Source organism: Trichechus manatus, unplaced genomic scaffold (assembly GCF_000243295.1).
Source record: "Trichechus manatus latirostris isolate Lorelei unplaced genomic scaffold, TriManLat1.0 scaffold00009, whole genome shotgun sequence".
NCBI classification, from domain to species: Eukaryota; Metazoa; Chordata; class Mammalia; order Sirenia; family Trichechidae; genus Trichechus; species Trichechus manatus.
The window spans coordinates 5179348-5202197 of record NW_004443945.1 but is presented as its reverse complement, the minus strand read 5'-3'; the positions used below and the strand labels follow the sequence as shown (position 1 = coordinate 5202197).

Sequence of the window (22850 nt, the reverse complement as noted above, 5' to 3'; positions counted from 1 at the left end):
CAGCCATTGAAAACCCTATGGAGCGCAGTTATACTCTAACACACATGGGGCTGCCATGAGTCAGAACTGACTGAACAGCAGCTGGTAGTATGGTAGGAAGCAGGGGAATTTCGGGTGGGACTGTAGGAAGCAGGGGAGTATGGGGTGGGGTTGTAGGCCCTACTTCTTCCCTCCCTGGACGCTCCACAACCACCGAGCACAGGGTGTGGGGCAGGCTCGATTTGAAGATCCCCTAGTAAGGTGTGAGAGCCTGCTGGTGACTCCTCATCCCTGGATGAGGCTTTCTGTTTAACAAGGCAAAATTCTCCCTTCAGCCCACGTTCTCAGAGTACCTCCTTTGTGCTCTCAGCCCCAAGGAGAATGCATATAAAGGCGGCTTTGCCCAGGGAGCCTCTTTTCCTTCCTTCCAGTTGCTACAACCCCTCCTCTTACTCAGGAGGGGAGCCCTAGAACTCTTCGTTTTACAGCCAAGGTCAAGGCAGAGGCAGTGACCAAGTTCACTCTGCTGGTGAGGCTTAGCAGGGCCGGTGCTTGTACCCCGGCCCTCGGACGCCCAGATGCTTGCTCTTTCTGTTGTAGCAGGCTTCTTCCTGGCTGACGAGAAGCATGTGCTTGCATGATGTTGTGCAGCTAGTGGGTTGTCCCCCTCTGTATTCAGACAGCAGCAGCTGGTCTGGTGAGCATATCTAAAGAGATACTGGAATTGTTTTGTTTCATCTAAACAATGGATGATAGCACATTGCAGCGTTCTGATGAGCATGAAATGTGACAGAAAATGTGAAAGTACACAGTAGGCGGGCACCTCGTGTTTGATGAGTGAATATCTGAAAGATGCCCTTTCTTTCCCCCTACTTGGAGACATGGTGATGCCGCAGTTGTAATTACCACTACTCTGTGCTTTTGAGCGGGAATCGCCTGGACTCTTGCCAGGATCTTCTGTGAGAGGTGGTGAATCAAGATGACCTGCTTTCTTTTATCTATAGATTCTGTCAGCTCATCTGCCATCCTTGAGATGGGTTTGCACGTCTGTCAGCTGAGTTATCCAAGGATATATTGGGCTTAAATATAGATAAATCTACTTTCTTAGAGAAAGTGCTTTAGTCCTATTAGCTGGGCTTTTAGTAATTTGTCAAAGTGTCAGCCACTGTATCATTAAAGGCTCTGCAGTTCCTGAAGGCTGTGACAATGTAGTAGAGTCCAAGCCAAATCAGACAGCTATGGGAAATCAGATGGGTGTAGGAGGGCGGGCTGAACCCCTAGCTGTAGAAAGGAGCTCATGGAGTCTCAGTGTGGGGGATCCATCAAGTTACAGAGTCACTTAAGAAGTGAGAGCCTAGGCCACAGGGCACCACTGGAACTCAGAGAGTGAGCCAGAGGACCTGCGGTCACTGCTTCTTCGGCGCCCAGCCACCTGGCATTCCTGGAGCATGCCCTCCGCTCTCCCAGAGTTCCTGCTTTACCACTGCAGCACCAGAGAACTTGACAGAACCTCGTTCTGCAAAAAGGAGCTTCCTGTGAGGGAGCAGAAGGCCCCGGGGTGTGGCAAGGTAGGGACAGGCCGGTGTTTAATTACTCTGACTGCCACTTGGGGGAGGGGTGGGAGGGGGGCCATTTTCTGCCCTGAGAACTGAGCACAGAGCACCAGACGGTGGTCCCACCCCCAACTCAGCCCTGCTAGGCCCTCTCTTGAGCTGATGAGCAGCAATGAGTGAAACCCACAACCCAGGTCTAGATCAGAGCCTGTGTCTCTAGCTGCTCCACAGTCAGGTAGGGAGTGGAGAAGGACCCTAGGACTGTGAGTTCCCCAGGGTGGTATCAGCTATTGCTACCTCATGGTCCTCTGCAACTAGTGCCACTTCCTTGTCCTCTGCAGCTTCCCACCTCCCCAGCCATACCTGAGTTCCTCATCTCCCCTTCCCCGCTTCAGCCCTGCTGGAATTATCCAGACAGATCAACTTCTTGCCCATGGATGAGTAGGACTAGGATGCGGTGTGCTGGACGGACCCTGGGCACCTGGGCTGCTGCTGCTGCCTTCCCTGTTACATGGCTCTCGCCGCTTGCCCTTCCCATGTGCAGCAGCTCTCTGTGCACTCAGCTTGCTTTCTGCTGCTGCCCTTATTCATGAGCATGGCCTCCCAAGCCTGGGGCACTGCTCCCTGCCCTGCCTATATGCCTGAGGTGTCACGCATGCCTTGGAACCTCAGGCCACTGGAGACTGCCATTCATGGCTGACCGCCCAGGCACAGACACACCTGGGCTGGGGGAGTGTGGACATTTCCAGGCTTCCCCATTGTTGTATTCCACCATGTTGGGGAAAACCCACTACTTTTTTTAGACCTTTGATCCCAAATGTTGATCTGAACTGAGATGACAGGTGGTGAGATGTGTTTAGCCTTGGGCCATGTCTTGCCCCACTGGTTGTGCCTCTGTGACCCTCGGCAGCTCTAGGGCCCGGGTCCTGCCTGTCTGTTGGCCTGGCCACATCAAATCCACTGCCAGGAATCTTGTGTGACACTTCTGGGCCAGCTGTCCCCCCCCAAGGCAGGAGGCTGCTACAGGCTGAAAGTGGAAACTTCTCCCAAATAAACGAGTGGACTTGCCTTATTAACAAGTTGCTGGTGTGAAAGAGACTTGGAGGTTGTTTTGAGCAAAGTTCACACCAGACTCAGACACTGAGTAAGGCCTGGCAGCCCTCAGCGCACAGCTTCCTGTGACGGGGAAGTGCTCTCGCCAGCAGCTTTAGCAGCTGTCATCCAGCACCAGGCACAAAGCTCCTCTGCCCTGTCCAGGTATTTGTCATGCTGTACTTGGAGAAGGAGGCATGGAAGGCCCCTCCCTCCCCTAGGAGTAATTGTTCGTCATAGGAAAAGTATCTACTTAGACCTCTCTGTTTTTCATTCTCCTTGAAACACTAAGGCATTTCTTTCTTCTTGGGGGGGAAAATATTTCATGTGTCAGCCACAGCTGCTGCCTAAAGACATGAGCAGGGGGAGCACTGGGGTGCATCACCCCACATTAGCCTAACTGTGGGGTTTGTTTGTTTCTTCCAGTTACTGTTGAGTCAGCTCCGACTCACAGCAACCCCTTGTGTGTCAAAGTAGAACTGTGCTCCATAGGGTTTTCAGTGGCTGATTTTTCAGAAGCAGATTGCCAGGCTTTTCTTCCAACGGACTCGAACCTTCAAACTTTCAGTTAGCATCCGAGCACGTTAACCATTTGCACCACCCAGGGACTCCAACTCTAGGGGGTTATGTAGATTCATTTCTGAATATGGCACTGCCCACAGACTGTGAGCTCTTTAAGGACTGGGCACCATGCTTGGCTCATCTTTGGCTCCCCTGCATTAAGCCCATAGTGAGCACGCCATAGAAGTGGGTAGGGGAATGGGTGGGTGATGAGGTCAGTCTGGGCCCCATCCTCTCCAGGTCTGAAACTAATGTACAGTGCCCCCAGAAGGGCAGTGGGCAGGGGTAGGGGCACCTCCAAGAGGGGAACCAAGGACCAAAATCTCAGCACTTCCCCTGAGGTCAGCCCTGCTCACAGACAGACAGGAACCACATGAGGGCATCTCCTGACTCCCCCGCTTCCCCGAGCACTGCTGGGAACCCCATAGCTCACACCGACACAGCTAGACGATGTATGGTGAGGTTCTGGGAAGAACAGCTAACTCCATTATAAAGGAACTCCATTTCTAGAGCATTTGTTAATTGAGCTATCGCTGCCCTTGATTTCACTGTGCTGCTGGCACACTTTGCAGAGTGAGTGAATCACCACCATCCGAATGAGAAACTGCCTGTGCCTGTGGACAAGACTCGCCTGCAGCAGGTGTTTCTCCTCGGCTCTCTGGATGGGCCTGCTGCTTTTGGCTCTCAGTTATTTATGGAATCACAGAATCCTATATTAGAAGCGACCTTAAAGGTCACCAATTCTACAAATATTTAGCAGCACCCGCTGTGTAGCCAGGGAGCATGATGGTTCAGAGGACATATCTGAAAGCCTGACTTGTTTGGGCTTTTCTTTTGGGAATGTAAAATTGCTTTCAAGGACACAGTCAGGGCTCCCTCCTCTCCCTATCATTATAGTTTCCTTTTTTGGATAAATATAGGGCATCTTTTGTTAAGGAAGATGGTATATGGAAGGCTCCTAGCACATAGTAGGTTTTCAGTGAATGTTGGTTTCTTTTCCTCCCTGCCTATGGCTAAAAAATGAATCTGTTAATAACTACTCTGGAAGCAGGCAAGATGTCTTTTAATTGCTGTTATCTCAGCCCTAGCCTCTTGTGGAACACTTCCAAGTTCTTTCAACTTCCATCTCCCTGTAATTGGGGAAGACCTTCCAGGGGTTCTGTCTCCCCACTTCATGAGCAGCTTTCTCTGACGTCCAGAGTAGATGAGATGCTACACTGTAGAGCTTAGCTTTTTGCATCCTTCAAGTAGCTCTTAATTACATGTGTTTTGTACATTTTATGAACACTTAGTTCCAGTGATCTGCAGGAATGGGGTCTTTTACTGGGGAGTGGTCTTTCTCTGGGTGATGTAAATGGTTAATGCACTCAGCTGCTAACCAAAAGGTTGGAGGTTCAGTTTCACCCGGAGGCACCTTGGAAGAAGGTCCTGGCTATCTACTTACAAAAAAATCAGCCATTGAAAACCCTATGGAGCACAGTTCTACTCTGCCACACATGGGGTTGCCATGAATCAGTTAACTCAGTGGCAAATGGTTTTTATTCTTTCTCTACAGAAGTTTCAGAGATACCTCATGAAGGAAGAAGAGAACATCCATAGGAGATGGGCCCAAATTAAAGCTTATGCCCAGGATGCTTTACCAAGCAGCCCCTTCACCCTCCCCCGAGACTTGTCTTCCCCACTCCCCAGGCAGGCATCAGCTTTCATCCTGCTGAATAATTCTGCTGCATCTAACAGGTCAGCAGTGCCTGCATTCTGAAGTCCCGTGTTTGGTTCCCAGGACTGCGGTCCTCCTTGGTTCCCTCCTGTCTCTCTGTCCTGACCGCCTTCTTGGGCTCCTTCACCTGGTCTTTCCTGGTTACTGCTTCAAATCAGCCTTCTGCCTCAGCCTCTTCTCTTCTCCCTCTGTCCCCTCCTACCAGGGTACTTCCTCCACTCCTGTGACCCCTCGCTGCTGACTCCACAGTCTGCTTGAGCCCCACATCTCCGCTGAGGTTGGAACCCTCAGGTCCAGCCACTGCCTCTGCTCCCCACACAGGAACGGCGTTGTCTCCTCTTTCAACAGACCTCCACTCACAAGAATATTAGCCTCCCTCACAGTTTTGTTATTTTGCACTTTATTTTTTTATTGTTTAAATGTACCGTTTGTCTAATAATAAAGCAAACACTTGTGTACCCACTAGCCAGTTGAAAAGGCACATCATTTACTACTACGTCAAACCAAACCCAAACCCACTGCTGAGGAGTTGATTCCAACTCATAGCGACCCTACAGGGCAGAGTACAACTGCCCCCATAGGGTTTCCGAGGCTGTAAATCTTTACGGAAACAGACTGCCACATCTTTCTCCTGCGGAGAAGCTGGTGGGTTTTAACTGCCAACTTTTCGGTACTCTTCCCATCTACCCCTCAAGAGGTTACCCACTCTCCTGAAATTTGTATTAAGCATTCCTTTGCTTTTCTTTCTTGTTTTACCACATGTATATATATCCCTAACCCAGGGGTCGGCAAACCTTTTCTCTAAAGGGCTAGATCATAATTTTTTTTATGGGCCGTACAGTCTCTGTGTTAACTATCCAACTCTGTCCTTGTAACAAGAAAACAGTCATAGACCAGTATGTGAATTAATGGGCATTGCTGTATTCCAGTAAAATTTTATTTATAAAAACAGGCTGCTAGCTGGATTTCGCCCAAGGGTTTGCCAGTCTGTGCCCTAAGCAATATATTACTTACTTTTGCCTGTATTTTACTTTTATATAAATGATTCTTTTGTATTCACACTGTATGTGTTCTTTTCTGACTTCTTTTTATATTTTGCTTAAGGTTTTGTGATTCAGCCATGTTAGTGCCTGTAGTCTTGGGTCATTTTCACTGCTGGTTAGTATTTTATGATATGAATATACCATAGTTGATTTATCCATTATGCTGTTTGTGAAAATTTGTTCGTGAATACTGCTATTGTGAACATTCTTGTACGTTCCTCCTGGCATACCTGCACAAAGGTTTTTTTTGAGTATACACATAGGAGTGGAATTGCTGGGTGGTAGGGAATATGCATCTTCAACTTTACTAGAGAAAGCCACATTCTTTTCCAAAGTGATTTTACCAGCTGAGACTCCTGCCAGCCCTCTCTAATAGCTCTTGGTGTCCACAGTCTTGCTCACACCCTTGGTATCATCAGGGTATGAGCATATTCTGAATTTGCTAGATATGTAATGGTATCTGGTGGTGATCATAATTTTCAGTTTCCACATTACTGGTGAAGTTGGAAGCGCTGATGGCACAGTGGTTAAGAATTCAGCTGCTAATGAAAAGGTTGGCAGTTCAAATCCGCCAGTCACTCATTCAAAACCCTGTGGGGCAGTTCTGCTCTATCCCATAGGGTTGCTGTAAGTTGCAATCAACTGAATGGGAACAGGTTTGGTTTTTTGTTTTGATTTTTGCTTTTTTGTTTTTGTTCAGTGAAGTTTAGCATCATTTCATATATATAGATTTTTTTTACTCCTTTATTCATACCTAAGGAGGGCTGAGAGCCAGAAATGGGTCAGAGTCCGAGAGAGAAACAAAGGCACCACAGTGGATCTCACATGCAAGAGCAGTTAGTCAGAAATGGTTTGGGGGCATGAGAAGAACACACACAGAAGGAGCACATCCTTAGAAGCTTCTCACTGCCCAGCTTTCCAGGAGGACTTAGTCTTGGTGGGCCCAGCCCAGTGTAGCACAGGATGAAGTGCCCGTGTTAGTGGGAAAGGAAGGAAGAAAACTCCTGAGTTGACCTTTTTTTTTTAAAAGAGACAGAAAAGTTTTATTATTGAATAAGCTTTAAACCAGAGTGTGATGCATCACAGGCAGTCTGCTAAAGAGATTGCAGAGACAGAAAGGAATCTGATCATTTATATAGCTGAGTGTATACAACTCCTTATATTCATGTGTTCAAGAAATTATCAAAATTGGATAATTTTCTGATATCTTTATGGCAGGTATCTTGGTTATCTAGTACTGCTATCATAGAAATACCACAGGTGGATGGCTTTAACAAAGAGAAATTTATTTTTTCACAATCTAATAGGCTAGAAGTCCAAGATCAGGGTGTCAGCTCCAGGGGAAGACTTTCTCTCTCTGTTGGCTCTGGAGGAAGGTCCTTCTCATCAATCTTCCCCTGGGCTAGGAGCTTCTGGGTGCTGGAACCCCAGGTCCAGAGGATGCACTCTTCTCCTGGTGCTGCTTTCTTGGAGGTATGAGGTCCCCTGTCTCTCTGCTCACTTCTCTCTTTCATATCTCAGAAGAGATTGGCTCAAGACACAATCCAATCTTGTAGGTAAGAGTCCTGCCTCATTAACATAACTGCCACTAATTCCACCTCGTTAACATCATAGAGGTAGAATTTACAACACATAGGAAAATCACATCAGATGACAGAATGGTGGACAATCACACAATACTGGGAATCATGGCCTAGCCAAATTGATACACATATTTTTGAGGGTCATAGTTCAATCCATGACAGCAGGGTACCTGAAGTTATACTAATCTCCTTCCAGGAAACTGGGAGTTAGAGGTGTGATCTTCCTTGATGATTATATTTAAAAGAGATGACTCCCAGATCCTTTAGGAAACATCCTTGATTTCCATACTTTTCAAAGACAGAGAAAATATTTACAATTATAAGTTATCTAAAGTGAATTCTGAAAGAACAGGAGAGTAGGGGAGCCTCTTCCCGTATTTACTTTTTTTTTCTTTTTTAAAATATTTTATTATGTTTTAGGTGAAAGTTACACAGCAAATTAGGTTCCTCTTTAACATTTTTGTACAAATTGTTCCATGCCATTGGTTACAGTTTTTACAATGTGTCAGTATTCTCATTATTTCCATTCTGTTTGTTCTGTTTCCATTGATTTAGCTTCCCTTCCCCTCCTTGCCTTCTCATCTTTGCTTTTAGGTAAATGTTGACCGTTTGGTTTCATATAGTTAATTGTTTAAGGGAGCACATTCCTCATGGTTGATATAGTTTATTTTATAAGGCAATCTGTTATTTCGCTGAAAGGTGACCTCCAGAAATAGCTTCAATTCCAAGTTCAAAGGGTATCTTAGGGAGATAGTCTCAGGGGCTCTTCTAGTTTCTGTTGGTCCAGCAGGTATGGCCTTTTTTAGGAATTTGAGTTTTGTTCTACATTTTTCTCCCATTCTATCTGGGACCTTCTTTTATGTTCCTGGTCAGAATAGTAGGTAGTGGTAGCTGGGCACCATGTAGTTCTTCTGGTCTCAGGTTAGAAGAGGCTGTGGTTGATGTGGGCTCTTAGTCCCATGGACTAGTTTCTTCTTTGAGTCTTTAATTTCCTTCATTCTCTTTTGATCCATACAAGTAGAGACCAATAGTTGTGTCTTAGATGGTCACTCACAAGCTTTTAAGACCCCAGACGCTACCAAACTAGGATGTAAAACATTATCTTTGTGAATTATGTTATGCCAATCGACTAAGTTGTTCCAAGACTGTAATCTCAAGTCTTCTAACCCAGTAAACTAATCCCACGAGTTGTTTGGGTATGTGTAGGAAGCCTCCGTAATGGTGCCCCCATGTGGTTTGTTGTATATATAGATATATATGCAGCACACATAAATGTGTGTATACATATGCCTCCAGATACAACTATACATGTACGTGCATTTACTCGCATATGCCTTCCTGTACACATACATGCATCCATATCTACCTATATAGCTGGACACATATTTTTTGGTTGTTGCAAAATTGTATATGTTATAGCATTTACAGAAATTACCCCTTTTTCTCATTGGGTTGACAATTTTTTACAGTATGATTACCCCAACAGTCAATCCTGCTGCTTTTGTGAAGGTCAGTCCACTGGATTTCCTGGGAGGACAGCCCTCCAGTTGGCCCACTAATTGTAGAGATGGGCTTATTGTTGTGGCCTTGAGATTGTTTAACTAACTATCTTGGGTGAGTCATGGCAATGTAGAAGGATTTTGCAGAGGTAGATGATACTTTCCTTCCCCCTCTACTTCTCCCCTCCTTTTTACTCCTCTCCTGTGGATCTTGGAAGTCCCTGAGCTTTTGGTAAGATAACTTGTAGGAGACAACTAGAGCACTGCAAAGCCTGCAGGGAACCAGCCGGAGGAATTGCAGGAGCCACATGGTGAAGGGAATGGGCTTTCATTTTTCTCCCTCCTGGCTCCTTCAGCTTGTGGGATCCTGTAGGTTGTTTTTGGTAAATGCCTGGGCACCTTAATGTTGGTGACAGAGTGAGAGATAGCCATACTGAACCAGGATCAAAGGATCCCCCAACAGAGCAAGTGTGTCAGTAGGGGATGAGGAAGACCAAGGGAACTCCCACTGCAAAATCCTGCAAGACTAGCATTATGTGTTCCAAGAGTGAGTAGACCTTTTGTCTACTCTGGCTCTGAGGTGGTGAATGGACAATGTAGTTGTTTGGGTAGGAGGAATATCCTAGGGGTGAGGGCAAGGAGATGGGACCTAGAACACTGAGGAGGTTTAGTTCTGGGCAGGCAATTGGACCCTTCTCTTGTGAGACTAAAGAGATTGAGATAGGATGGGCTTGATGAATATAGTTATGAGCTAGATAGTTTGATGACTTCAGAGTTTGCCCCTTCTGCCTCCTCCCTGCATGATATAGAAGGGGAGGAAAGAGATGGGCAGTTGGTTAAAGAGACATTTCTTAGAATGAGGGCTGGGGACTGTTAAAGGAGTTGAGGAATAGCTGTAGCTAATCTTAGTTATCCATTTGAAGTCATACCAATAAACTGGATTAGAATGTCATAGCACAGTTTCGCCTTATTGCTATAAACAGCAACCTTATGAGAGGTTGCATGCTTGCCATAAACATCATAGCAAAGTATCACTTGAGATACATAATAAATAACATATCTGTGAACTTTTACAGATTCCACTCTTCTACTTCTGAGTAAGATATAGTAGATTCCAGCAGGCCAGTGTTTCCTTTGTCAATAACTAGAAAAAGCTTGGTAAATTTGGTAAATACAATGTAAAGGCATCAGCAAGCTGTAGAAACAATGGTGACTAGAGTGACTAAAATTCCAGAGAGAGAGAGGACCACTCAGAGATGACAGTTGGCATCTGTTTCCTCCCTTGGGCATATTTGCCAAATCTGGTGCAGGCTGAAGATTGGGCCGGGTAAAGGGATCCCTCTGGAGGAAACAGAGTCCAACAAAGTGTTTGGCAGTTGCATAGGTCTAGTGTGGCAAAATTGGAGACTTGAAGGGTTTTAAACCCATGGCTGGTTTTTCTCATAAGGCATTTGCTCAATTTCAAGTCTGTGCCAGAGGGTAAAGAGTTAGACTGAAATTTTCTGAAAAACAGAGTAAAATTTCCTTCAGATTAACAGTGTTTAGAAAACAAAGACCTGCCAAGAGGAGAGGGCCTGAAAAGAAAACAGGAAAGATAGGAAAGCACCAGAGAGAGTGGTGAATTGACACTGGGGATCTATATATCCTTTTCACCTGGGGCACATACTGATTCTAAAGGAGCAGCTAGAGGCTGAAAATCCAGGGTGGGCCTCTGAGAAAAGGCTGTCGCTGGGGTACTCAGAAACCAGCAGAGATTTTGGTGTTCACATGGTGTGATAAAATTGAAGACTTTAGTGGCCCCAAGCACATGGCCAGTTTCTTCTTCAATATTTACCAAGTTTTGAAGGAAGGTATGTAGAATGAGAGATTATGGAACTAAGATGAAAACCTCTAAAGGAAAGAACTCAATCTCCTACAGTCTTTCAGACTCTCATTTGAAAGCCATAGAGGGCCTGCCCTAAAAACAGGGGTGAACCAGAGGAAGACTAAGTCTTACCAGAACGAAACCCAGCTCTAACCCAGCTCATTCCCTGAATGGATTAGAAATTCCCTATCTACCCTACTTGCCTAGCACAGGAAAGAAAGCTTTCTCTGGTAGATGATACTATCATCTGGATCCTTAGCAGTCTTTCGTATACATCATCCAACATGCAACAAAAAGTTACTAGACATGCAGGAAGACAAGATCATATGATTAGAATCAGGAGAAAAATAAATAGATAATAGATGCAGAGCAAAGATGATCCAGATATTAGAGTTAGCATCAAGGATTTTAAAATAACTGTGATTAATATGAAGGAGCCTCGGTGGCACAAGTGGTTTGCAGTCAGCTGCTAACTTAAAGGTTGGCAGTTTGAACCTACCTAGTGGCTCTGCAGAAGAAAGACCTAGCAAACCGCTTCCGTAAAGATTACAGCCAAGAAAACCCTGTGGAGAAGTTCTACTCTGTAACACATGAGGTCACTATGAGTCAAGGGCCAACTTGACAGAAGCTAACAACAATATGATTAATATTTTCAAGGAAATAGGGAAAAAATGGACAAAATATAGGAAAGGAAGGAGAATATCTACAGAGACTTAGCATTTTTTAAAAAAGAATCAAATGAACATTCTAGAACAGAAAAATACAATGTCTGAAATTAAGAACTCAGTGGTTGGGTTAACAGCAGATTGGAAACATCAATAGCCAGGATTACTCAGTAGAAAATACCCAAACTGAAGCACAGAAATAAAAAAAAAAAAAAAACAAAAAACAAAAAACAGATGAGTGTAAAACATGTTGGACATACTCAAAAGGTCTAGCATATGTGCAATTAAAGTTCCAGAAGGAGGAAAGGGAGAATGGAGCAGAAGCAATATTCATGGAGAAGATGGTAAATAATTTTTCAGAAAACTGATGTATTTTCAAAAATTGATGAATTCACAGATTTAAGCAGCTGAACAAACTTCCAAGCAGGATAAATACAGATTTAGTTCTATGACTCAGTTAATCATTACTTTGCAAGTAGTACATCTATTAGCTTTTTAACCGCTTGCTAGTTTTATGACCGCCAACAAGTCACTTGATCTGTAAAATGGGGATTAGATGAAAGACTATGTGAAAAAGTGACTTAGAAACTGTTGAATTCTATAGAAATATCAGAGGACATCACTCTTATTATTCCTGGTGACTGACTCTGGGGTGGCCTGTTTGGGGTGAGCTTGAGAGGTGTGTCCCATATTCTGGTCAACCTTGGTTCACTGCTCTCCAGTGAGGGCTGACCCAGGGCATAGGTCTACTGTGAAGGCAGCAGAGAGATTTGAATTAAACCTTCTGTATTGGTCTGGCAATTGCTTTGCCTCCCAGGATCCTCGTAATTGAGGGATGACCAGGGTTGGGTTTCTGAAATCTTGTGACCCATTCTGATTTAGCTCCGAACCACATCTAGTTGATTTCACCGTTTATCAATCTTGCCTGAGCTGATCCAGAACCCAGCCAACCTCCAAGTTTTGGGGGACCCCCAGAAGCATTCCCCTGTACTTGCCCATGGTTTAGATCTACATTTTCCACACCCACTCCCTAACCCCCATTTCTTGATAGTGTCCAGTGACAGCAGGAAGAGTACTTTACTAACTGTGTTGCATTAACTTATCTGGAAAACACTTGATGAAGTGTTGTGTCCTAACTCACATGGGCATTGGTAATATGGAAGAATTATCATAGAGGAAGGAAAAGCAGCCTGGGCTGCAGTGAAGGCATCAGTGCTTCGTAGATAGTAGAAGAGAGGTGATGTATTTGTGGTTTTTCTTATGTATAAAATAAGGAGCAGCATAATATAGATGTTAAAAATACAGGTTTTAGAGTCAGACAACCTGGGTTTTCATCTCTAGTTTCATCTGCTACTTACCAGCTGTGTTACCTGGAGCAAGTTACTTTAACCTTCTGAACCTCAGTTTCTTCTTCTGTGAGATGAAGATAAGTCATACTTCATAGGCTTGGTGTGAGGTTTCAGTGAACTAATATAAGGTAAGCACTCAATAAGTGCTCAATAGATAGTAATTGCTATTAATATTAACTTTAAAAAATTATTTTACCAGCTAAGCTAAGGTTTATTCTTGAGTTAATGTCTCATTAGCAAACTCACTAGGCTGTCATATATTGCAATTTGTTATTAGTGACAATTGTAACTTACTGCCTAGATCCCTTTTTTAATTAAGATAAGGACCTGTGTCCAGAAGGTCTGTCCTTTAGCAAAATAACTGACTGAAGGAAAGTGGTAGAGACGAGTCATGGATTGAATTGTGTCCTTCAAAAATATGTGTATTAATTTGGTTAGGCCATGATTCCCAGTATTGTGTGGTTGTCCTACATATTGTGATTGTAATTTTCCTATGTGTTGTAAATCCTAATCTCTGCCTGTGGTTAATGAGGCAAAATTAGATTATATTAAAGAGGATTAAGGTAGGATTGTAACATCCTTACTAACATCACATGCCTGATCCAGTGTAAAGGGAGTTTCCCTGGGGTGTGGCCTGCACCACCTTTTATCTTCAAGAGATGAAAGGAAAGTGAGCAGAGGGAGGGGGACCTCATACCACCAAGAAAGCCGCACCAGGAGCAGAGTGCACCCTTTGCGCCTGAGAAGCTCTTTGATCGGGGGAAGATTGAGCACAAGGACCTTCTTCCAGAGCCAACAGAGAGAGAAAGCCTTCCCCTGGAGCTGGCGCCCTGAATTTGGACTTGTAGCCTACTAGACTGTGAGAGAATAAACTTCTGTTTGTTAAAGCATCCATTTGTGGTATTTCTGTTATAGCAGCACTAGATAACTAAGACACATCTAAACCAAAAATCACCAAACAATATGCAGGTAATTGAAGTTTATACCAAGGAAAGTAAGACCTATGCCATTCAAAAACATTTTTTCCTTTGTTTGTTTTATCGGTTAAAAGAAAAGTTCTGAGATGACTGTTGAGAATAAACGTCGCTGTAATAAGTGAAATTACTAATTACTTGCTTTAGAATATTTCCTTAGATTGCTGCTAAGCAATCTAAACCACACATATTACATGCTCAGACAATGAAAAAGTATTTGATGAGGAAGTAACCAGTGTATTATGCCACTACCCCCCATTATATAAAAATTTGAGAATCCCTTGTTTCCAAGGACATTTTTCTTGAGTGTTTCTTAGAGTCTAAGGGCTTCCAAGGATTTCTGCCAGAATGAGCTTGTTATTGATACTTTATAACACTTATCACATTGTTAGTGATTTTTTGTTTGTATATCTTTACCCTTTTCTTGACTGTGGGCAACTTAAAGACCAGGGATCTTGACTCATTCATCTTTCTTTCTTTACAGAATGCCTGATTTATAGTTAATGCTCAGTAAATGTTTGTTGAATGATTGAGTGAACCATGTGCTGTATGTCACCTGGATACGACCTTTTACTCATTCAGATCCATTCGCTATGCTTTTTCACTCTGCTCTGATCCCAGAGTGATTGACGTGCAGATTATATCAATGGGCTCTTGAGCCCTCTGTCTTCTGGCTGGGTTTGGCCAGTGGCAAGAGATCAGAAGGAGAGAGGTGAGGGTATTTATTGCCATAGTTTCCCCTTCTATGAGGTTGCCCTGTTCTGACTATCCCTCAACAAAAGTCACAGCTCTTTTCAAGGCAGCCTGCTCTACGTGACTCTTTCTTCCTCTGGGTTCTATAACCTCTCCATCCCTCATCCATTTAGGCCAAGGAGTGGTGACAGCTAGCTTCTAGTTTCCCTACACCCAGCTTATACCTTTATAATTAGTCTCTTTGTAAATTAACCCCCCACAAATTATCCTAATTAGAGTAAACCTTCTCCTTCCTGTTAGGAAACAGCAGGCCCTGATTGCTTGTGGAGATTTTAAGTGATTTGAGCTGGACACTGGGGCTTCAGGTACTTAAAAAGGTACATGTGCAGTTCTTCAGAGAATGTGTGGCATAGCTAGCCGTTAAGGGCAGTGGTGCCACTAGGGAGGTGTGGACCACACTGGGTAACAGTGTCAGAGGGGGTGACACCAAAATGACTGTCTGTAAAATTTTTGTGCAGTATTTCAGCAGAAATTTGTTATTTTTATAAAAATATCCCTGTAGTTATAATAACAAAAACATTTTTCGTAAGCCCAGCTTACATGTATCAGTATACTTACAAGGCTAAAACTCTATGCTAATTTACTTTTTGAACCTTCTAATGCACTCAGGTCAGAGCTGTCATTATTATTCAGTTACAATGATACTTTCAATCACATGGTTTTATCTGCAAGCACTAAGACGTGCTGTTGTTTTTGTTGCTGCTGGTGTTTTTATAATTGCTTATTTTGTCAAATTTTCTTGTGTTTTAGCTAAAATATTATGGTAATTAGTATTTGTGAGCCTGTATCAATAACATTTTGGAGAATGAAGTAGTAATTAAAGGAAGAGAAGGAGAAAAATAAAAAAGGCTTCTGCTCAGTTACTAATAATGTTGTAATTCAATGTAGAAAGTTTCTACAAAACAATTTTGTTGTTAGCATTCATATAATATAAGAAATATTACATTTAAGCAAGTTACAACGATATTTACCACATATTACTCTGCGATTAAAATTGATAGTAAACATTACTAAGGATTCTGTATGGTCTGGTATGGGAGGAGGCCCATGGTGGGGGGTGACACCAACCCTAGTGACACTACTCATTAAGGATATCTGATGCCTGGCGGCTTTAGGGACTAAATTGCAGTTTTTGAGACTATACTTAGGAGATAATTTCTCCCACTGATAATTTGTAAGATCTTATTTTAGACTGACCGTCTGTTGTTAAGTCTCTGAAATTGCCCCTTATCGTGATTGTGTGTCTGACTCAGCCTGGAATGTGCCAGAAGAGGAAGAACTCAAGACCAAGTATAACAGGGTAAAGGATGCATGCTTTAAGTACTAGCTCTGCCAACTGAAGACTTTTTAAGGAGATAGTTTGAAGTCTACTTCAGTTTTTTTTAATGTTTCCTCTTTGGACTGTTTTTTCTGCAGGTGATCATAAACAGCACAATCACCCCGAATATGACTTTCACCAAAACGTCGCAGAAGTTTGGGCAGTGGGCAGACAGCAGAGCCAACACGGTGTTTGGTTTGGGATTTTCCTCTGAGCAGCAGCTGACAAAGGTAGTGTGGTCCTTTCCATAGTACAGTGAGCACCACATAGGATGCTGTTCTCATTCAGTAACTGCTTGATGAGGGATTGAGTTGTGCTGTTGGTGAGCAGGATTCCTTTCTGGCCTTAGCTTTCACTCCTAATGAAACTGTAGGGCTGCCAGACCAGGTACACTTTTGAAAATACCAGTTTCCTTGAAAATGGAGAAGTTGTTTGGGAAAAGGAAATTCATATCTCACAATCCTGCTTCAAAGCCTGAAGTTGCAGCATCAGGAAGCTGCTTTGCCAGGTCACTGCTTCCCCCCAAGTGTCAGCCACTGCTCCCTGGGCTCAGCGGCGTCAGGGTCCAAAGGCAGCTTGGTGGCCAAAATCAGGTCGTTTGGATTTTCAGGACTCTGAGAATTAGATGACCTTCCCATATGAGAGGATAGTTGTTGGGGGGTTGTTAACTTAAAATTTCCAAGGAACAGACCATGTTACTGCTGCCAAGGACAGTGCACCTTTGGTGAAATAAGCTTACTAAGTCTTTGAAAAGATGACACGGTTTGTCTCTGACAGCCGTCAATGTAGATAACACTCTAGCTGGAGCTCATGGAGAGAGGGAGTGAGGTGACCCAGTTTTTAACCTGGAGTCCCCAGACCCCTTAAAATGTCACACAGTGGTGTGCGTGCGTGCGTGCGTGTGTGTGTGTGTTGCTTTTTTCCTAGGGAGAAGGTTCATAGCTTTGATTAGAGTCTCAAAGTGGTCCATAACACACTTTGTGGATGGTTAGAAAGGTATGGGGAATAGATCATGGCTGACCACAGACTTGGAGAACCCCGAGAACTGAGGGGACAAACTGACCATTCCAGGGGACTTATCTAGCTGATGGATTTGAAGAGCAGAAAGCCTGTTTTAGGAAAATAGATTTCCTTTTAGGGTGGAAGAAGAGCTCTGTGTAGGTTTTAAGAATGCTTTGGTTATAAATACGACTGGTTATTTTACTTAACACGTGTCTATCATTTTGTTGTACTGTGGTGGCTTGCATGTTGCTGTGATGCTGGAAGGAAGCTATGTCATCGGTATTTGAAGTACCAGCAGGGTCATCCATGGTGGATAGGTTTCAGCAGAGCATCCAAACTAAGACAGACTAGGAAGAAGGACCTGGTGGTCTCCTTCTGAAAAAATTGACCAGTAAAAACCTTATGAATAGCTGAAGAACATTGTCTTGATGAGCCCCTCAAGTTCGAAGGCACTCACAATACCCTGAGGAAGAGCTGCTTCTCAAAGTAGAGTCAATGTGGATGGAATAAACCTTTCAGGACCTTCATTTGCTGATGTGGCACAACTCATAATGAGAATAAACAGCTGCAAACATCCATTTATAGTCAGAACATGAAATGTACAAAGTATGAATCTAGGAAAATTGGAAGTCATCAAAAATGAAAAGAAACACATAAAGATTAATAGCCTAGGCATTAGTGAGCTGAAATGGATTGGTATTAACCATTTTGATTCAGATAATCATATGGTCTGCTATGCCGGGAATGACAAATTGAAGAGGAATGGCGTCACATTCATCATCAAAAGGAACATTTCAAGATCTATCCTGAAGTACAACACTGTCAGTGATAGGATAATATCCATACGCCTACAAGGAAGAACAGTTAATATGACTATTATTCAAATTTACACACCAACCACTAATGCCAAAGATGAGAAAATTGAAGATTTTTACCAATTTCCGCGTTCTGAAATTGATCAAACATGCAATCAAGATGCATTGATAATTACTGGTGATTGGAATGCAAAAGTTGAAAACAAAGAAGGATCGGTAGTTGGAAAACATGGCCTTGGTGATAGAAATGATGCTGGAGATCATGTGATAGAATTTTGCAGGTACCTTATTCATTCAAATACCTTTTTTCAGCAACATAAACGGTGACTAGACTCATGGACCTCACTGAATGGAAAACACAGGAATCAAATCAAATACATCTGTGGAAAGAGACGATGGAAAAACTCAGTATCATCAGTCAGAGCAAGGTCAGTAGCCAGCTGCGGAACATACTATCAGTTGCTTATATGCAAGTTCAAGTTGAAGCTGAAGAAAATTAAAACAAGTCCACGAGAGCCAAAATACCACCTTGAGTATATCCCATCTGAATTTGGAGACCATCTCAAGATTAAACGACTGAACACTAATGACTGAAGACCAGTTCAGTTGCGGGATGACATCAAGGACATCATACATGAAGAAAGCAAAAGGTTACTAAAAAGACAGGAAAGACTTTGGTGAAGGGTAAGACAGTACACAATACTGGGGAAGCCAGCACAGCTTGTACAAGGCAAGGTCATGGAAGCTCCATGGACACATCCAAACTCCCTGAGGAACTGAGTTACTGGGTTGAGGGTTATGGGGACCATGGTCTCGGGGAATATCTAGCTCAATTGGCATAACACAGTTTATAAAGAAAATGTTCTACATTCTGCTTTGGTGAGTAGTGTCTGAGGTCTTAAAAGCCTGTGAGAAGCCATCTAAGATACTCCACTTGTCTCACCCCTTCGGGAGCAAGAGAGAATGAAGAAAACTAAAGACACAAGGGAAAGATTAGTCCAAAGGACTAATGGACCATGACTACCACAGCCTCCACCAGACTGAGTCCAGTACAACTAGATGGTGCCCTGCTACTACCATAGACTGCTCTGACAGGGATTACAGTAGAAGTCCCAGACAGAGCTGGAGAAAAATGTACAACAAATTCTAACTCACAAAAAAAAGACTAGTCTTACTGGCCTGACAGAGACTGGAGAAACCCTGCGCATATGGCCCCTGGACACCCTTTTAGCTCAGTAATGAAGTTACTCCTGAGGTTCACCCTTCAGCCAAAGATTAGATGGGCCCATAAAACAAAATGAGACTAAAGGGGCACACCAGCCCAGGGACAAGGACTAGAAAGTAGGAGGAGACAGGAAAGCTAGTAATATGGAACCCCAGGTCAAGAAGGGAGAGTGTTGACATGTCATGGGGTTATTAACCAATGTTATAAAACAATATGTGTACTAACTGTTTAATGAGAAGCTAGTTTGTCTTGTAAACCTTCATCTAAAGTAAAATAAAAAAATAAACTTCCTTCTTGATTTAAAAAAAAAAAAAAGATCAAAATGGATGTCAGAAGAGACTCTCAAACTTCCTCTTGAACATAGAGTAGCTAAAGCAAATGGAAGAAATGATGAAGTAAAAGAACTGAACAGAAGATTTCAAAGGGCGGCTCGAGAAGACAAAGTAAAGTATTACAACGAAATGCATGAAGACCTGGAGTTAGAAAACCAAAAGAGAAGAACATGCTCCGCATTTCTCAAACTGAAAGAACTGAAGAAAAAATTCAAGCCTCGAGTTGCAATACTGGGCAAAATGTTGAACGATGCAGGAAGCATCATAAGAAGATGGAAGGAGTACATAGAATCACTGTACAAAAAAGAATTGGTCGACATTCAGCCATTTCAAGAGGTAGTATATGATCAAGAACCAATGGTATTGACAGAAGAAGTCCAAGCTGCGCTGTCAAAAAAACAAGGCCCCAGGAATTGACAGAATACCAATGGAGATGTTTCAACAAACAGATACAGCACTAGAGGTGCTCACTGATCTATGCAAAGAAATTTGGGAGACAGCTAGCTGGCCAACCAACTGGAAGAGATCCATATTTGTGTCCATTCCAAGGAAAGGTGATCCAACAGAATGCAGAAATTATCAAACAGTATCATTAATATCACATGCAAGTAAAATCTTGCTGAAGATAACTCAAAAACAGTTGTATCAGTACATCAACAGGGAGCTGCCAGAAATTCAAGCCAGATTCAGAAGAGGGTATGGAACAAGGGATGTCATTGCTGATGTCAGATGAATCTTAACTGAAAGCAGAGAATACCAGAAAGATGGTTACCTGTGTTTTATTGACTATGTATTGTGGATCATAATAAATTTTGGATAACATTGCAAAGAATGGGAATTCCAGAACACTTAATTGTACTCATGCAGAACCTATACATAGACCAAGAGGCAGTTGTTTGAACAGAACAAGGGGATACTGCATGTTTTAAAATCAGGAAAGGTATGTGTCCAGGTTATATCCATTTACCATATTTATTCAGTCTGTATGCTGAGTGTCATAATTATCTAGTGCTGTTATAACAGAAATACCACAAGTGAATGGCTTCAACAAACAGAAATTTATTCTCTCACAGTCTAGTAAGCTAGAAGTCCAAATTCAGGGCATCAGCTCCAGGGGAAGGTTTTTTTCTCTCTCTGTCAGCTCTGGAGGAAGATCGTTGTCATCAGTCTTACCCTGGACTAGGAACTTCTCAGTGCAGGGACCTCGGGTCCAAAGGATACGCTGTTCTCCTGGCACTACTTTCTTGGTGGTATAAGATCCCCATGTCTGTCTGCTCACTTCTCTCTTTTCTATCTCAAAAGAAATTGTCTTAAGACACAACATAATCTTGTAGATTGAGTCCTGCCTCATTAACATAACTACCGCTAATCCCATCTCATTAACATCATAGAGGTAGGATTTACAACATATAGGAAAATCAAATCAGATGACAAAATGGTGGACAGTCATACAGTACTGGTAATCATGGCCTAGCCAAGTTGACAGATACTTTTGGGAGACACAATTCAGTCCATGACAGTGAGCAAATAATGCAAGAACCTGGACTATCTGAAGAAGAACGCAGCATCAGGATTGAAGGAAGACTCATTAACAACCTACGATATGCAGATGACATAACCTTGCTTTTTGACACCGAAGAGGACTTGAAGCACTTACTGATGAAGATCAAAGACTACAGCCTTCAGTATGGGTTACACCTCAACATAAAGAATACAAAAATCCACACAACTGGACCAATAAAGAACATCATGATAAAGGGAGAAAAGATTGAAGTTGTCAAGGATTTCATTTTACTTGGATCCACAGTCAACATCCATGGAAGCAGCAGTCAAGAAATGAAACAACATATTGCATCGGACAAATCTGCTGCAAATCTCTCTTTAAAGTGTTGAAAAGCAAAGATGTGACTTTGAGGACTGAGTTATGCCTGACCCAGGCCATGGTATTTTCAATCACCTCATGCAGGCGAAAGCTGAACAATGAGTAAGGAAGACCAAAGAAGAATTGATGCATTTGAATTATGGTGTTGGCAAAGAATAATGAATGAGTATACAATGGACTGCCAGAAGTAAGAGCAGATCTGTCTTGGAAGAAATACAGCCAGAGTGCTCGTTGGAAGTGAGGGTGGTGAGACTATGTCTCACATACCTTGGACATGTTGCCATGAAGGACCAATCCCTGGAGGACATCATGCTTCATAGAGGGTCAGTGAAAAAGAGGAAGACCCTCAGTGAGATGGATTGACACAGTGGCTGCAACAATTTGCTGAAACATAGCAACGATTGTGAGGATGGTGCAGGACTGGACAGTGCTTGATTCTGTTGTACATCAGGTCTTTATGAGTTGGAACTGATTGGATGGCACTTAACAACAAAAGGAATTTATTGGAAGACTATCAAAGTATCTCAAGGAATCCAACAGAGAGTTGAAAATCCAGGCCTGGGGAAGGGCCAGAACCAGCTAGCTTCAGAAACCTTGGCTGTAGTAGCTGCTTCTCTCTAGACAGTTGCCATGCATGTTTGACTGACTGGCTGGACAAGTGTTTGCTGAGCCCTTGCTGTGTTGGCATCATTCTAGGCATGGAGGATACAGTCGTGGTTTTTATTCTTATGTGATTTTACAAAATTCCAGATTCCTAGGGAAATGAATATGATGGGCTTATCTTGAGTCAGGAAATTCTCCGGCTGGAGAGACAGGGTTGCCTGGTATAGACATGGATGCTTGGGACCCCTGTGTATACCGAGGACAATTTTCAAAGAAGAGGGAATTAGGATGAGTCAGGAATCCACCCTGAGAGGGGCCTGCTAATTTACACTTCTCACTAGCCCAGCATGTCTACGTGCATGCGTATACACCCACACACACCACTGAGGAGGCCCCGACCCACAGATTCAGTCGTCTTACACCCAGCCACTAATGAGCTTCCTAATTGAGGACACCCCATAGAGTATCCATCCTCTGCATTTCATGGTACTTCCAAGTAGGAATCTGTTCCCTTAGGGGCCTGAGAAACCCCAAATGCACTAGTGGTAGTCTCAGCATCCTCTCTCATACCATTTCCTGGGTACTAATACCTCCAGATCACCAGGTTCCAGAAACATGGCGCAGGAAGCGAAACTTTTATACAAAAATTTATACATACATTGTTATGTGACCCTAGTTACTCTCTGTATACTCTGACAACACACTCCTCCTTTCCACCCCTGATTTCCCGTGTGCATTCAACCAGCTCCTGACTCTCTCTGCTTTCTCGTCTCACCTCCAGACAAGAGCTGCCCATTTAGTCTCATGTATCTACTTGAGCTAAGAAGCACACTCTTCATGAGTATAATTTTGTCACATAGTCCAGTCTAATGTTTGTCTGAAGAGTTGGGCTTGGGAATGGTTTTAGTTCTGGGTTGACAGAGAGTCTGGGGACCATGCTTTTCTGGGGTCCCTTCAGTCTCAGTCAGACCATTAAGTCTGGTCTTCTTACTAGAATTTGAGTTCTGCACCCCACTTTTCTCCTGCTCCATCAGGGACTCT

The 22850-nt window shown here is 43.2% G+C and overlaps 1 protein-coding gene across 4 annotated transcripts in view; it reads left to right on the top strand.

Annotated features, from left to right (window-relative positions):
• HOMER2 (homer scaffold protein 2) overlaps positions 1-22850 on the top strand; it is a 117301-nt gene that overhangs the window by 70194 nt on the left and 24257 nt on the right. For 2 of the 4 annotated variants that reach the window (XM_004370673.3, XM_004370672.2), the window contains exon 3: positions 16049-16180. The exons of the other annotated variants lie outside the window; for them this stretch is intronic. In XM_004370673.3, coding sequence (XP_004370730.1) covers positions 16049-16180 — 132 coding nt within the window. The remainder of the gene's footprint in view (positions 1-16048; positions 16181-22850) is intronic. 4 annotated transcript variants of the gene reach the window in all.